This window comes from Papaver somniferum, chromosome 10 (assembly GCF_003573695.1).
Source record: "Papaver somniferum cultivar HN1 chromosome 10, ASM357369v1, whole genome shotgun sequence".
In the NCBI taxonomy this organism is placed as follows: domain Eukaryota; kingdom Viridiplantae; phylum Streptophyta; class Magnoliopsida; order Ranunculales; family Papaveraceae; genus Papaver; species Papaver somniferum.
The window spans coordinates 156,236,586-156,253,647 of record NC_039367.1 but is presented as its reverse complement, the minus strand read 5'-3'; the positions used below and the strand labels follow the sequence as shown (position 1 = coordinate 156,253,647).

The 17,062-nt window shown below is 37.8% G+C and overlaps 1 protein-coding gene and 1 long non-coding RNA gene across 8 annotated transcripts; both read right to left on the bottom strand.

Annotated features, from left to right (window-relative positions):
* Positions 1–306: 306 nt before the first annotated feature.
* LOC113319443 lies at positions 307–5,368 on the bottom strand. 7 transcript variants are annotated; one of them, XR_003345484.1, is made up of 9 exons: positions 2,628–5,368; positions 2,392–2,484; positions 2,222–2,304; positions 1,538–1,682; positions 1,370–1,455; positions 1,096–1,247; positions 846–1,009; positions 653–728; positions 307–577 (listed from the first exon to the last, which is right to left on the bottom strand). It is a non-coding gene; the product is annotated as an uncharacterized LOC113319443 (long non-coding RNA). The 7 variants fall into 7 exon arrangements; XR_003345487.1 differs by having other exon boundaries at positions 1,538–1,677; XR_003345485.1 differs by having other exon boundaries at positions 1,538–1,674.
* Positions 5,369–6,153: 785 nt separating this feature from the next.
* Positions 6,154–9,931, bottom strand: LOC113318848 (IQ domain-containing protein IQM1-like). The gene is made up of 9 exons (XM_026567103.1): positions 9,444–9,931; positions 8,609–9,350; positions 8,387–8,501; positions 8,027–8,092; positions 7,827–7,915; positions 7,629–7,716; positions 7,298–7,528; positions 7,092–7,193; positions 6,154–6,971 (listed from the first exon to the last, which is right to left on the bottom strand). The coding sequence occupies exons 2-9, from the start codon at positions 9,298–9,300 to the stop codon at positions 6,480–6,482; spliced, it is 1,875 nt and encodes a 624-aa protein (XP_026422888.1). The 5' UTR covers positions 9,301–9,350; positions 9,444–9,931; the 3' UTR covers positions 6,154–6,479.
* Between the last annotated feature and the right edge of the window lie 7,131 nt (positions 9,932–17,062).

The window sequence follows — 17,062 nt, the reverse complement described above, 5'->3', positions numbered from 1 at the left end:
GAAAGTTCAACTAAGTGGTGGAAGTATAAAAATTATACACATTGTTGCATAAAAGTCTAACCCCTAACTTGTGAAAGATACGGGGCGGGTATGGGACGGGGACCTTAAATCCCATCCCTACCCCATCCCCGTAGCTTAATTTTCGGGTATTACCCATACCCGATCCCATCTCCATTTGTGCGGGTGAAACCCTACCCGAACGGGGCGGGTACCTACGGGGATGGGTTTGGGTGGGACAAATGGCCATCCCTAGAACTGGACATTTGAAAACAATTTTTATTCAGAATTACATTACACTACACATGGTTAACAATTGACAAGTAAAAACCATTAAGAAGGAATTTCACAGAACATTGCCTTTCTATGAGGATATCAACCTGTCTATATGAACTTTAAAATGAACGGTTCTACTGCTTTTCTTATGCTAGGTCTCAATATTGAATACTACTATCAGAACTTTACATTCCCGACATAACCTTTGTGTTAGTTTTAAAGATTGAGCAAAATCTAGCTATAGATTTATGCTGCACACGTATAGGTTCTGTTCTTCCAGATAAGGAGTCACCTCTGCAAGTATCTGAAAGGAGAACTTTTCATGTCAGACTAGCCATCAGAAACTGAATGAAAAACAGATTAGTGAAAGTATTATTACCAAAATCCCATATTTCTGTATAGTGTGAGTGCTGGTTTGTTATCCCGACGGACTTGTAAGAATACCTGCTTTATACCTGACACATCAAATTCAAGATTACCGGCTGCATTAGTTTTTCTTGTTGCAGCTAAGCGTGCAATTTGGATAACTGGAAGAGAACTTAAGCAGTCAAGAGGATAAGGGATGGTCGTACTGTCTCTTGCAGTTTCAAACTCTTTCAATTGCAAATTTCAGCATGCAGCTTCCAACACCTTGTTGACGTGCACTTTCGGCAACAGTTACATTTGAGATTATACCATATTTCTGTGATACTCTTTTCTCGAAGGTTCTAAACAGATTCACAGGCTTCGCAAGTTCCTGGACAATCAAGGGATTCAAACCTTAGGTGATTCTTAACATCAAATTTCTAACTTAAATTACAAAATTATCCAAATATAATACACCTCAGGATAAGTCTCCTCGTGTAACAGGTGCTTGACATGAAAATCAAGAGTTCCAATGACATTCTTCAGCATGGCATTCTCGTCTTCCTTTCTTACAATAATGCTCATGAAGGGTTAACACATCCGAGAGTGTGCTTAAAATCGGGTTTGGCCTGTTAAGTTCAATTAAGTTCGCTTTATTATCACATTAAACTCCTGCATATTGACAGTACTAAGCCAATAAGCAGCACCGTTCTCATGTGATGCATTTACTAATTTTCGGTACTGTATTTACCTGCTTGGCTGATTTCTTTAGGAAGTGGTCGTGTAATGGATCTTCATAAAGTCCTTCTGTTTTCAACCATGATGATGCCTACTCAACTAACAAACAAAATTAAACCCACCTTAAAATCTAATTCGAAAAACCAAATTAAAAGCAGAATTTCAAACTACTTCAAATTACCTAAAACACTTCTTCAAGTTTGGCTTCTCTAACCACACACTCTCCATAATCTGACGAAATTGAATCCCCGCGATGTTCTTCATGGTCTTGAATTATCGGTTCTTTTTCTTCTTTGTCAGATGAAATTTCTTCATAGTCTGCTGGACTAAATTTCAAGTATCATATAAACAATTCTCTAGGCAATGCCAATAGTACTGCTGGACTAAATTTAGAATATCATATAAATAATTGAACATATTCTGCCTCAGTTTCACAGAGAAATGCATGACTGTAGAGCCAGATTCATGAGAATTGAGAATCCACAGAATGAATTCTGAATAAAATTAAGATAATGGACTCGCATTGTTGCAGGAAAAACAAAACTAATTTACTAGCAGAATGTTGAAGAAAATACAAGAACTTGGGATTGAGTTCCCTGCAGTAAGTATCAAATGAAAAAAAAAACCAACTACGATTTTGTGAAAAAAGAAAAACCCAGAGACTAAGAATACAAAATAATGAAGTAATACTACTGCTCACGTTGTTGCAAGAGAAACAACAACAGGTTTACTAGAACAGTGCAAGAATTTGGGGTTGAATTCCCTGAATGAAATGAAAAAAAGTAAAAAGCTAACTAAGAATTCATGAAAAAAGAAAAATCTAGAGATTAAGAATAGAAGATAATGAAGTGGTTGTACTACTTACTACTACAATTTGATATCCCAGGTCACAGGAATCAGGGAATAGCCCTGAAAATCCACCCCTTGCTGTTACTATTGGTCCTTCCCCTGCACAACACAAAGACTAGCTTGAGCCACAATCTCATAAGTACATGAAATTAAAGAGAACGTAAACAACAAGAATGATATGTTTACCTGATAATGTGAGCCATTTTTGTGCAGGAATAGCAGGTTTTTGGCAAGTATAACAAGAAGAAGAAGAAGAAGAAGAGATTCCGCTCTGGCACTCTGTCAACAAGCAAGATTCCCGATCTCAGTGACAACTCCATATGCATTCCTCTTTATACGCAGAAAGCATTTACACGAGAGAAATATGAACCACAAGCCCTAATTGAGAGTGAAAAAGAATATAACATTTTAAAAAGACTTACCTTGACAGCTCTTGTCCTTGCCCGTACCTTCAGGTGAGGAGCTTTGTTGAAGAAAGATACCGAACTCTGCTTGAGAATGACTTCTAAGTATAGCAATTTAGAGGAAACCAAATAAAATCAGCACCAAAAGATCCTAAATGCAGAACTAGCATCTGAAAAAAATAGAAATACAATGCCAAGTTTTTCCTGCCTCAGTTTTCTCCGAGTCTGGTAACTCTCAAATGACAGGATTTGGAGGCAAAAATATTGTTGGCTCTATAATGGGAGTTGTGTGCTTGCCTTTTAATGCAATAAGCGAGTTTTTCTTAGCTCTTCGAAGTAGCCGGATTTTATAAATTTTCCCTATCAAGAACCAAGATTTCATATAAAAGTGTAGTTTTGAGCTTCAAGTTATCAGTTCCCATGTTTTTGAAGCTCAACGACTCTTCAGTGATCCTAGAACAAAATAAATCACTTACCTATGCATCACATCTTCCATTGAGATAAGGTTGGGTCACTAACAAAATGCACAATTCACAAAGCAACACAATAAAAAGAACACTACTATAAAGTTAATTGGATCCATGATATAAAGACAGAATAGAAAGTAACTTGAAATGCATAACTTACTAAGAATCAGAATCAAAGCTTGATGTAATGGAAAAAACAAAAATCAAAAAGAAGAACGCGTGTTTTTTTCCATAACTAGAATGGTCAAGTGCTTTGACTTGCATCAATGTGTTCTAAGTTCTATCCACATTGACCCAAAATAAAATCATGCTAGCAGTCTGCAAGGTAGCTTGCGAGTTGATCCTTCCTACGGATACAGAAACGTAGAATCATTTGATGGCAAACCAATTAGGTTGGTGTGCTAAACGGCAGATTTGAAACGTAAATCATATGATATTATTACAGAGAACTCTGCCTACTCAACTCAACTGCTGTCGTGAAATTTATTGACGAACATAGACAAACTCACAGTGCAGTTTCCTAATCAACTAGTGACTGTAACACTAACATAATTCGTACCACAGCACAGGATGAAAATATGGAAAAGTATAAATATGGATCCCTAAAATTATCAATCAGATAATGTAAGAAGTACTCCCTAGTACTGAAAAAGCTGCCATTTCCTTAATTTTGCCTGCAAATACTTATTTGACTTCCATCCCATGTATAAATAAACAAAATAAATCACTAACATACCCATCACATGTTTCCATTGAAATAAGGTTGAGTCACTAAAAAAATGAACAATTCACAAAGCAACACAGATTAACCCGAATAAAGAAAACAACTATAAAGTTAAACCAATGATATAAAGGATAAGAAGTAACTTATAATACATAACTCAGTAAGACCATGCCAATAACTTCCACCCTAGTAGAACTATACGAATATTACTTTAAAAACTCAATGAAGAATACCAGTTGATAAGATTGTATTCAGGGTCCGCCTCCTCAATAGCTGCTTCAAAGATTCATCACGGATTTCTGTCTCCTTCAACTGACTCCATTGAATGTGTATCTTCTACCCCTAATGCTTTCAATGAAGCGAACGTGTTCTTGTGAGGAAATACTTTACAAAACGTTCCGTTCAACTCTACAAGAATTTTCGAAGTTGAAGCTTTTGTGTGGTAAATGCGGAGATGGCTATCAACATAAGTTAGAACACAGTCGGTCTTCGTAACCGCTAATAGTTCGCTACCGTCAATCTAAACTCTTTACTCCAACCCAATGACGGACGTTGGTCTCTCTCATTCATGTCAGGCTGATCATTCTTCCTTTTTAGTAACCATGTCTCAAAACCTTCAGTTCCTTGGAGAACTAGCCTAATAGAATAAAACAAAAACCCATCCAAAACCCCTATTCTGCTATACTACCAACTACTCTCTGGTGGCGAAGGAGGTGCTGAAAGATGTTCACAAAACTTCTCCTCATCCAAATTGAAGGTGACGATTTTTCCTAATTTATCATCCAGCCAATGAAGTGCCCCATTAGCAAAGACACCAGCTACATCCAAAATATAGAAATTGAATTGAAAATTAAACTTCCCAAGGTTTCTCCATCCATTGCCAGAGCCTAGAGTGTAAATGTGGACTTCTACATTGGTCTTCGACAAATATATTCCTACAATTTTGTACTCATCGCTCGAAGAAACATACCCGAAGCTGCTGCTCGCGTAACTATACCGTTCAATATCACACCAGTTTCTCTTAATTTCTGAAACCGTCACATACTCTCTGGTGATGGGGTTACAAATACATACTGATAGGCCTTCAGCAAGACAGATCAACCCATTAAATGAACCAATAAAACTAAAATTCTTAACTGGGGGGGTTAAATTAACTCTTCTGATTCTCTGAATGGGAGTTGATTCATCATTCTGATCATATTCAATATAATGAAGATTTTTATTAAAATTAATATCATAAGTAGAAGCAAGAAATGTTAACATACCAGAATCATCATCAGCAGAAGGATTATTGAATGATGCAAGTGCAACTTCGAAAATGATGGATGAGAAACAACATTTCTTCAATTTGTGCAAACCAATTTGGATTCAAGAACCAATTGAGTAGGTAGTCGACTTAGAATGTCGACTTAGAATCTCCGTAGGTAGAAACTTGAAGTAATCCATGAAACCCTTTTAAACTTTCTATAAAAAGAAATAAAAATTCTTCTTAGATTTAAGAAATAGTGATGGAAACAGTAGAAGATTGGGTTCTAGGGCTGTGGAAGAAAGAGTAAAGTAGAGAAATGGAAAAATAAAATGAAAAAGGGAGCGGATATCATATAACAAGAAATAGTGGATTGTTATCTTCACACACATTTTATATTTTGGCAACCCAGATGTGGGATGTGACCCATGACACCATACCATATTGACAAGACATGACTCATGAACCATCATGTTGCATAAACATTCATCTGAGTAAATACCATCACCATGTTTATTTACTCTTGACTCATTTGAGTCGTCTGGTTCCGAATCATCTGGATCTAAGTTAAATCACTTAAGTCATATGGATCTGACTCAATATGTTTGTTTTGAGTCAGATCCGACTCAACTGACTCTAAAATATGTGGTTTGGACCCTTGAATCAGGGTATTTTGTTATCTGACTCAAATGGGGTCTGAGTCAGAGGTTATTTCTGAGACAGAGGTCAAGTCAGATCTGACTCAAATTAGAAAACAAACAATCTAACTGCTGACTCGGCCAGTCAGGGGTTAACTCAGACCCAGTATGTCTGTCTCTCTAGCTAATTTGATTTTTACCACTTCAAGATGTAAATGCGCGCTAGATAAGTGTACAAACAGTATGTCTGTCTAGTTACCATGCTAACATATTCTGCTTATAGCAATTTCATTCATTCAGTTTTTGATGCTGCACGAAGAACTGGTGGGTTTCGCATGCATTAAGACTAGACTACCGTATGTATCAGATCACCGACCAAATCACTTTTGGACTTGAAGCAATAATGATCGAGGACTAGCCTAGTTACCAGAACTAGAATATGGTCATCATTTGAGTGTGTTTGACCTGCAACCTATTCTAAGTCATTGCAAATTTGTCACATTGACTGAGCAATGAAGAAGAAACAAATGGACATTTGAAAAACAATTCTTCTTTCAAATTACATTACATTATACATGGTTAACAATTGGTACCTGCTTTACAAGAAAAAATAGGTTAAAATCCAGAAAAATAAAAGAATCTAGGTAAGAAAAGATGAGTAAGGTCAAGCAAGACCTATAAAAAGGAATGTTGGGTTAGTCCCTTCATCTCTTCCTTTATTATTTAGTTAAAAATGGAAGGAAAAAGATTGTTCTAAGGATGTAACAAATTCTCTATGATGTTGTGATATGAATTCTAGTTAGCTGGTGTAGGTGTGGAGACCATCCTAGGGCTAGGGAGTCCCATGTATGCAAGTCTAGGAGAAAGTCGGATTTTGGGGCTCGGTCGGGGTGAAGGGATTGGACCGTTTTTCCGAATGGTCCCAGATGCGACTCTAGGAGATAGATTAACTTGCTCCAGTGCCTGGAATTGAAGGTCGCTAGGGTAGTCTCTGACACAACCAATACGAGGTCCAACTCCTGTACTCCATTTGCACGATAAACGTTTTCCAAAACTAAATGCGGGTACTTCAACATTCTTGGAGGCTACATCAACATTCTTGGCGGGTACTTCCACATTTGTTGCTTCGACTTCCACACCGTCTTCTTTATTTTTGGAGGGCTCATTGTCCGTAACTGCATCTTTTTCTACCGGCAGTGCGGTTGCTGTTGGAGCTTCCAGTACTGCCTCTTGTTTCGTCTCCGTATCCTTAGTTCTATAAGGATAGTCGTCATCCACAGCACACCTCTGGGAAAATGATGACAAAACATTAGTTATCTAGTCAATTTTTAGTCTTACGTTGAGAGTGTTCACCTCTTTCAGTCAATGCACGACAATACCAACTAATGGAGGCTTTAGGACATTTACCTTTACATTGGTCAGGTCTACGAAGTGATCCTCCAGGAAGCTGATGAATTCCTTGAAATTCTCCTCAGTGGGGAGATAATGTCCACTGTAGGGCCATATTGCCTGTAAGCACGATACAAGATTTTTCAAAATACTAATTAGAGAAGTGCATGAAAGTCGACCTGCAGTTTCAAACGGTACGGTAAATGCGTGAAAGTTTTGTGTACCTGGAGGACACCATTATGGGAAACCAATCTTCCAGCAGCCGTTGTAGCTCCACCAGCAAGAAAACTAGAGTGTTGAAAGGCACCTTTCTTCTTTTGTCCTATATACAATTTTCTTGATGTGCTAAGAACAAATATCCATTTAGAACCCTCAACAGTATCCACAAACAACCGGCTCTGTCTGTAAACAAGCTTCCCGCCTTGTACAACTACCTCATACGCTTCCCTCTCAATCTGCAGAAAGGGATACACGATAGATATGAATCACAAGGCTTCTATCAATTATTTTTTGTTCCTACTTAAAGAAGAATATATGAATATCATAGAGACTTACGGGTCCAAGATATTTGATGCAATTACGTTGCAAATCGTTTCTTGAGCATCGCTCATGGTTTACTTCTTTGCCATCTCCAACATCCAACCTTCAAGATTTATAAAGAACAAATTATGAAGAGAAACAAAAGGCAAGTAATGTTATTTAAAGGATATATACACAAGGGAGTAAATAATGAGATCTAAAAGAAATATCTACCAGTAGAAGAATGGTTGACTGCTCTCGCTTCCGAACCACACATCATAGTAGAAATGTAAGTTGTGTCCATACCGATGTCGTGGGTCAATCTAAAAAATAGAGATGTGGAAATACATTAATCTCATATCAACTATGTCTTGAAAATTCTTAGTGCTTTTCTCAGACAGCTCATATTTACTGATCAAGGTCCTTGAACTTACAGCTTCAAGCCAATGTTGTAAGGCTAGTTTTTGCGCCTTTTCGTCCTTGGATAAGCCCTTTCCAACCTGCATGATAAGTTTGCAATGATTCAATGATATTTTCTGACCAAAACAGATATTTTTCGCAACTTTTGAATATATCAACAAGAAAATGACAGGATAATAGGAATGACAAGAATGTAAGACACAATAGTCAACAACCGAGCCCGCCATAGAAGAAAATGAGAATACACCCAAAAGAGTTCAATGGGGTACCTCATTGACAAATCTTGGTCCCAGAATATCAGTAAGGAAACCAATTCCAAACAAAACTCTTTGTAAATCTGAACTGGATATGTGTATTAGTCAAGTGAGGAGTACCTTGGCAGCTCTTGTCCTTGCACGTGCCCATCGTGAAACAGCGGTTTCTGGTTTCTCAATGTTGAAGAAAGATACCGAACTTTGTTTGAGAGCAGCAAAGTCTAATGCTTTCCACCTATAACATTCAAAAGAGAAACAAAATTAGATTAAAAAAATATGAAAATATGAAACTAGCATTTGAAGAAAAAAGTAGATTAGGAAATAGTGATGTTAATTGCTTACCAAAGCTCCTCCACCACAACTGCACAATCTGCAAGATTTCTTCTAGTCCGGTAACTCTTATAGACTTTCTGAAGCTTAACCGCAGCAGCATCAAGTTCGCTGACAGGTCTTGGAGAAAAAAATATTGTTGGCTCTACAACGGGAATTATGAGCTTTGGACCTTTTGGTGCAATGAGTGAGTTCTGTTCCCTGGTCTTCAAAGCAGCCGGTTGTATGAAGTTTGCACTATCAAGAACCAGATTTTCATACGAAAGTGTAGTCTTGAGCCTCAATGGTTGATTTTCCTCTTTCCTGAAGCTTATTGACTCTTCATTGATCACATTATGAGACTCACCGGACTTCAGAACAGTTTTGTCGCTGTTCTTTGAAGTCATCCCTGCATTGTTATTTTCAAGGACTAGATTCTTGAATGAAAAAGTTGTGTTCAGCTTCGACGCCTCATTACTCTTCGAGTGTTTGAAGCTTATTGATTCCTCAATAGCCATATTATTTTTATCAGACTCATCCATAACAGTACCCTCAGAATCATTCATCTTAAAACTTAGTGTTCTCAGCATCATCTCAGGTTCATTTCCATCTAAACTAAAAGATCTCACATGAACTGTTTCGACATGGTTATCCTCTATAACCGAATATTGGTTTTTAATAATTTCCTTACAAGTTGAAACCAGCAAGGATAGTGACAAACCCATATACACAAATCAACAAAAAAACACTATAATTTCTTCAAACAACCTTCAATCTGCATACCAAACCAATGAAGAATTCAACATCGAAACAACAGCTAATACTAAAAAAAAGAAAGACAAATTAAACAAAGGTTAGGGTTACCTACGTATATCCAAACTCCGAAGAGATAAGATTTCACAATCTCTCTTTTAAGATTAAACAAACTGAATTGAGATAAGAATAAATATTGTAACTCCAGTTGTTGGCTTTTTATATAAGAAGCCATGAACCAGAATTTAAAGAAGTATCTATCCAGAAGACAGTTGAACCTTCAAGTACGTACGGACAAAAAAGTGTTGAAGTCTTATGTCACTTTCTCTAAAAACAGTGTTGAATGGTAAACAGAAGATGGATGCAAAAATGGGTTTCAACTTTTGATAGAGTCAGAATCAAAGCTCGATGTTGTGGAAAAACAAAAAGAAGAACGCGTGGTTTTACATTTCTGTCAAAGACTCAACAGCAACAGCAACTACAGCGACAGAACATGAGCAGCAGCAACAACAACTAGGGGTACATGTCTATTTTATACGTATGATGAAAATTTAAGAACTTGAAAACAAAAATCTATCCATGGATGGATGGAGATGGTCAAGAATGAAGAATGGGGTGATTTTTGTTGTTTTTTTGTGTCTGTGTTGAGTGTGTAAAGGGACAGTCAAACTAAACCTATTTTTGGACAAAAGTCATAGAAGAAGAACACGAGTGTTGAGGACACGGCCTTTTACTAGGAATTCTTTTACTAAAATGGCCCCTTCTTTTAAGCTTTTGAATGTTTCAAAAAAGCTCTCATTCTCTTTTACAATCTTTTTTCCATATCTTTGTGGAATTTTTTGTTACACTTTTGGCAGCCACCCCTTTGATTCGGTTTCATTCTTGTTTTTCTTTTTTTGGCCATTGTACAGTGATAATACTTGTTTGTAGGTGAATCCATTTTATTTTTCCCCGGAAAAGATTGATTAAATAAGTAAAGGCTCTAAATAATTTATTTTTGTAAGGCTGACAATGTTGCATTCCAATTAAATAAGGTTTTACTTTATACATTGAAGGGGTTGAATTTTATAATAATTTTTTACCTCAAATGCAAGTCATTGTCACCAATCAATAAATTGTATGTGATAAAAACAAAATAAAATATAGGTGTGAGAGGGTAAGATTTTGGGTTACAGTTCATGCATGTTTTAAGTTACAATGCAGATCATTCATTATGCTAATAACGGGGTAGCTTGCAAGTCCAATCAGATAGTCTGATACTATTATGGGCGATGAGGCCTACTCTGGATCTCTAAGCAATTTTTTGGCCTTATATGCAACTTTCTAGATTTTCTTGTGGATCTGGAGGATGATTTGATACAACATATAATAAATTTTAGAATGACTTTAAAAATAATAAGAAAAAAAAAGTAAAAAAAAAAACAGATTCTTAATTTAGCTAGTATCGGGTGGCAACAATCTCTAATTTTAGTCCTCGCACTAGCAGCTCTACAGACTAGAAGGCCACAGGCGGATTTTAGGATAAAAGACCCAGAAGTACAATTAACTTCTGTTGGTAAGGCCTATCATGAAGCCCAGAAAAAAAAAATGAACACGACAGAACAATCATGCAGATGCAGTTGTCCGATGAGAACTAATTAATATTCGAACTTTATGGTAAGAATGAAAGTCAATCGAAAAGACTAAGAGTTGATGCCCCTTATGGTCGTTTTTTTTTTTCTAATTCATTGTTAATAGTAAAAATCCACATATATTGTCAGGAAAAAGTAAAAACATAGTCTGCATTACCCAAAAAATTAAACCTAAAAATACAGAAGATTTAACTTAAAAAACTTAAGTCCTTTCACCACGAATCGCCTTGCTAATTAAATATCCTTAGGCATGATTGTAACTCGCTTGGCATGAATGGCATACAAGTTGGTATCCTCAAACAATCCAACTAAATAAGCTTCAGAAGCCTCTTGAAGTGCGAGAACAACATGACTCTGGAACCGAAGATCTGTTTTGAAATCTTGAGCAACTTCACGAACCAATCTCTAGAAAGGAAACTTCCTGATCAAAAGTTCACCACTCTTCTGATACTTCCTAATCTCACGAAGAGCAACAGTTCCAGGACGATAACGATGTGGCTTCTTAACTCCTCCAGCTAATGGTCTTGATTTCCTCGCAACCACGGTGGAGAGTTGCTTCCTTGGAGCTTTACCTCCTGTAGACTTCAGAGTAGTCTGCTTAGTACGAGCCATTGATGAAACGAAAAAGAAATTCTGGAAACGCTAATATAACTACGGAAAATCCATAGTTACACCCAAGTGTTGAATCTCTTGTTCTTGACTCATATCAACTTCAAACCCATACAACAATTTCTATACCTAAACTTATTACTCGCAAAAATGATTGTAGTAGCATCTTTTCTGATGACTACATCCAAGTGAAATGAAAGACTAAAAACTACTAAAATATACAAGATTCAATTATGAATAAGATGTAAAGAGCATGAAATGTAAAGATTGACACAAGCATATAACGTGGTTCGTCCATGAAGACCTACATCCACGGGAAAGAAGATGTTTTCTTATTGATTATAAGGTCTTACCCTTGAAAGAGTTACAAATCTCTTCTAGATTTCTCACTTTTTCTCTATCTAGATCTCTCTCAGGAATTCTCTGTAGAAAGACCATCTAAGATTACATAAGTTGTCCATCTCCTTCTACATGAACTGGTATTTATAGGTGGAATAAACTCGTGGTAGCCTGATCGTCCGAGTTTGGTGAGCTGTCTTCCATCGTCCTGGCTGCCTCAGACTGGATTTATATTATCCCTCGTGATGGATAGTCTGGTTCTTCCTCCGAGTAGTCTCGCTCTCCTTCGCCTCGTGCTGCTCTTATATGGAGAACCCCGTGCTCTATCACCTCTGGGCTGTAGTATAGATCGTCCGAGTCTTTCGTCACGATGCAGGTCTTTCCATGTCTTGTTTTTATCCTTCATTAAATGCGGTCCTGATTTTTAGACTTGTGTGTCTGAGCAGATTAGACCTCTCCTTACACGCATCATTCATGTGACGCTTGTGCAGTTGCCTTGATTCAGACAGACTCTCCTTTTTAGAGGATGATTCGATGCTTCTATCTTATCATCTCATCATGTATTCATCCCTTAAAATGCTGACACGTGGCCGTCGGGTATTTTACCCACACATTTTGCTCCTTTTCTTTGCAACTTTCCTAAGGCATGATGGGAAGAAGACTTTGTAACCATCCCACCTTTTTTGCCACGTGTATATTTGTTGGATAACCCTAAGATTCTTGTCGGTTTTCTTAGGTTCTTCGGGGGCAAGATATCTTTTCATTTGTACTTTTCTTCCAGGATTCTTATCGTCTAGTTTTCCGTGCCTTTGACCTTCTTGGGTTCAAAGAAACCGGTTGGTTTTCAAGGATTCCCCCCTTATTTAAGAAAGGTTCTTTTGTGATGTGGGTATGAGCTTCATTCTGCTCCCTTCTTTCCTTCAGTTCGCTTTTATATAAGGCTCTCATGTATGTAGGTCATTTTCTTCCTCGTCCCCCGTGATGGCGAGGTGTTTGTTCATGTTTTCTCCATCATGATGGTATGTCCTCTCATTTATGTATTACTTCGGTTTTTCTTGCTCCTGATTCTAGATCATCACTAACGTCTTTTCGGAAATACCTATCTTTTCGCATAACTTCGTTAGCCTCTTCTGTTTGTCAAGTGACTGGACTTTCTGTTATGGGATCTCGTATTTACCACTGTGTTTCCTTTTACCGGCAAGCTTGGAAACACTTTGTGTATTATGTTTCTTTTTGCGATTGGCCTTGGGAACGCTTTATGTTGTGCATGTGTTTGCACGTTTTGGCTTAGAAGCATCTGCTGCTGGAGGTGCTAGGGTATAAAATATTGCTTCGGTATTTAAACGTATATATATATATACCTTGCCCCTGTTTAATGCCGTAGCACTGGAGGCTGGGGATGTAAGTGAGGGGATGCTGAATTATTTGAGTGGAACAACACGGTTGTTTTCTCCGGTCCAAAGTGTGTGTCCAGAGGGGTTCGTTCATTCCCCAGTTGACGGTTTTCTTTTTTTTTCGGGCGAGGAACTGATGGTTGGTGCTCCCGCTACTCCCAGCGAGGTGTGGGTGCAATTCTCCTTTCCGAAGGATGGTGTTATATTTCTGTGTAGTTGTGATTGCTTTCTGTAATAAAGAATTGTGTGTTTGTTTTATGACATTGTTGTGTCCGAGTTCCGGAAGATTGTGGGCTACACTTCCTGAGCGTATTTTATGTTTGTGTGTAAGGGGTGATACCTTGGTCGAGTGATACTTGCCCCTTCCAGAGGAGAGTATCCCGATACTGGGCATCTCCTGCTACAGAGGACATCACCCGATTTCATGATCGTGATGGCATTATCTTAGGTCTTTTGTCCGTGTCAGGTAGCTTAGGTAGATTACCCGCATCATTCTTAGAGAGAATGGAAGGTGTGGCTAGCACCGTGACATAGTTGTTTACGGACTTTTATGATATGCTTAATCTATATGCACATACAAAAAATAAAAACATACAAAAAAAACTAAAGTGAAGACAAAATAACAGAGAAAACCAAGGAAATACGATAGGATAATAACAATAAATAAGAGAAACGAGAAAAAGAAACAATAACACAAAAATAGGAATTTTATTATCTTCAAAAGAGAGTTTGATAAACTCTTGGTACATTCTTAGCAAGGTTCTATGACCTGCGTACAAGTAGGGATCGTGCCCTATTCTAGGACTTTTTGAGCGGTCCTGTTAAGCATTATAGGCTTTTAGGTATTTGATGTTCCAAGGGCGTTCAAGTTCTTCGCCATCGTCTTTGATCAATATGTATGCTCCATATCTGCCTTAGCTAGGACTGTTAGTGGGCCTTCTCATACGGGTGCAAATTTTCCTGACTCGCGTTGGTAGGGAAGGATCTCGCGCCAGACCTTATCGCCTAGGCTGAATTGTCTCTGGTGAACACGCTTGTTGTATTCCCGAGCCAATTTTCTATGATAGTTTTCTATTGTTTGGAGAGTGATCTCTCTGTTTTCTTCCAAATCGTCCAACTTGGCGAGTATCATGTCCGAGGTTAGGTTTTTTCCATTTGTTTTGAATCTTCGTTCATGGGAGGCCAAAAGTATCCTTGGAGTCTCGCTTTGTGAGAGAAAGATCGTCCTCAATTATGATTTCCTGCGTATCCATAGTGTATTTCTTTTAGTATGCTATGGCTTTCTGTGAATGAGAGACACCTAAGAAGAGGTCCTAGGTCAGACTGTTTGTATAAAACACCATCTCAGAGATGATAATTCCCAGACCTTGATATTATCTTATGTGCAACGAGTTGGTCGCTGGGGAGATTCCCATTAGTTAGGTATTTTATGATTGGTGACCTCCAGTCATCCTCGGGTAGACTCTCTTCTTGTGCTACTGAGTCGACAACGAGGATGTCCATGTTTCCTTCTATGGGGATAGAAGGAAGGAGAACCCTTTTGATTCTGACATTTGTGGCATCGGGCTCTCTTGCCATAAAATCTATGAATGCTAAGGCATCAACATATCTGTTATTGGTTCTGTTAAGATGGCAGAACGTGATGTTCGGTATTTGATGGATGTAATGTCTGGCGAGTGGAGATATCGCGGCAAACATGGGTATGAGGCTTGGTACGCTCCATCTATCTGGTGGATGATGAGTTACGAGTCACTTGTGAGTCGAACGTCACTGATTCCTAGTGCGATGATGACTCTGAGGTGATTATAGATTTTTCGTGGGTTGTAGTAATAAAGGTTCGAACTCTAAGACTTGTGAAGGTAAAGGATTTTTTTAGACTTATAAAAATATATATACAAAATATTAACAATTTTGGGCGAGAGGTAACCAAGACACTAGATTCCACTACTACGCAAGATTGAATGATAAATATTTCAAAACTCTATTCAATTCTTAAGTCCTCTTTTATCTTTAATTCACTATCAATCATACAAATTCTCAAATATTATTTGTAAACCTTAAGCATAGATTATCAAGAGATTAAACCAAGCATAACCTATCAAACTGAATAACAAATAATTAAGACAATCATTCAAACAATTTAAAACTCTGCAAAAGCAGCGATTAGGTGAATTATATAATTAAATGAAATAGTTACCCATTTATGTTGCGTGAATAGCTTCCTCCATTGCCTTGGTTACGAGGGAATTAACTCATCATGTTGGAAAACCTCTCAAAATATTTTATTAAGCTCAATTGATGTTTACAATAAAGAGAAAGATAAGTAAATGTTCTAAAAAAGGATTCTGCGACCAACAGAAGGCGTCCAAAAATTAACGACAAAGCTGAGGTGCTGTTGTCGCTGAAATGCTAAGACCCACACCTACGACCCACGGGTCTGAGTCATTTTCACTGTTGATAAACGACTGCTGCTGCGAGTCCGTTCTTCGTGTTCTTGGTGTTCTTCATCAGCAGCAGCAGAGTTTGATCAACTCTTGATTTCTGCGTCTGTGGCTCTCCTCTCTTCTCCCAACTCTCGACAGCCTCTCTAGTACTCCCAGGGAACATATTTATACACATACAGCTCGTTGAATCTCCCTCAATTACTCCATATAATCTTCATTACTCGGTGTTTAAAGAAAATATTTTCCGAATATTTTCTTCTTTAATTCTCTGATTTGTTACGGATTGTTCCATGTTTTATCTCTTCTCACGCGTCATCCTTGAGCTGTAGGGATTGTTTCCAGCCAATAAAATCAACCCATGCACGTCTCTTCCATCTAAGAATTCCAAGAATAGAATATTTTTCTTATTTTAGAATATCTTCCCTGATTTGATTACCACCGGTTATCTAACCAATTTTGACCGAATCCAACACCCATACCAGCTCTATCTAGGCCCTAGGAACAAACCCATTTAATTTGGGCCATTGAATCTCCTTTAATCCCGTCCAAACTTCCAACCCTAAATCTGCCAGTTGATAACAATTTTTTCCCGCCAATTTTGTTTTTTTGAATTTGGGAAGAAGGTGTCCTCCCCCTAACCAGAACTTGGGTGCGAATAGCAGCTGCCTTGGGGTGACCTGGGGGTGCCCCTTAGTAATTAGGTTACCCCTTATCCAAAAGCGAGAGTCCGAACAACACTTGTCCTCCGGGTGACAAAATCAACTTTTCGAGCAGAATTTTCCAAAAATGTTTATTTCCAAAAAATACCTACAAATACATAAAATAACAAAATTAGTACAAAATCGAGTGCCAACAATATATAGTATTGAGATCAAATTAGACACAAAAATGTGTCTATCAAATACCCCCAAACTTATTATTTGCTAGTCCTCGAGCAAAATTTATTCTTGAAAAGTGACCGAGTTAATCTCGGGTGGGTTTATCAGAGGTGTACCCACAAAAACCAATACTCCAGACCCTAGCTATCTACGCAGAACCTTGGAAAGCACTAAAGAACCTCCTTGGTTGGCATACAATTATTGACTCTAAGAGGAAGAACCCTGATGCGAAATTCCAATTGTTGTACACGAGTTTGCACTCAAGCATACTAAAATTCATATAAGTGACAGAGCTCTACTAAGATAGTTTCACGATGGACATCATACTCGGAGTCAGACTAATCACATGAAAAGATTAAGAAGATGGAAAAAGAAAAATGTAGATGGTTGAAAAGTGAACGGTGTTTCCCATATCTGTCTGAAGGCCTCTGCCAAGGTG

Bases quoted from the DNA above. Each gene is read 5' to 3' on its own strand.
- LOC113318848 (XM_026567103.1), bottom strand. From the start codon at position 9,300: ATGGGTTTGTCACTATCCTTGCTGGTTTCAACTTGTAAGGAAATTATT. The intron at 7,916-8,026 runs GTAAGTTCAAGG...TCTATTTTTTAG, and splicing joins TACAACATTGGCTTGAAGCT to ATTGACCCACGACATCGGTA. The intron at 7,194-7,297 runs GTACACAAAACT...TCGTGCTTACAG, and splicing joins CCCATAATGGTGTCCTCCAG to GCAATATGGCCCTACAGTGG.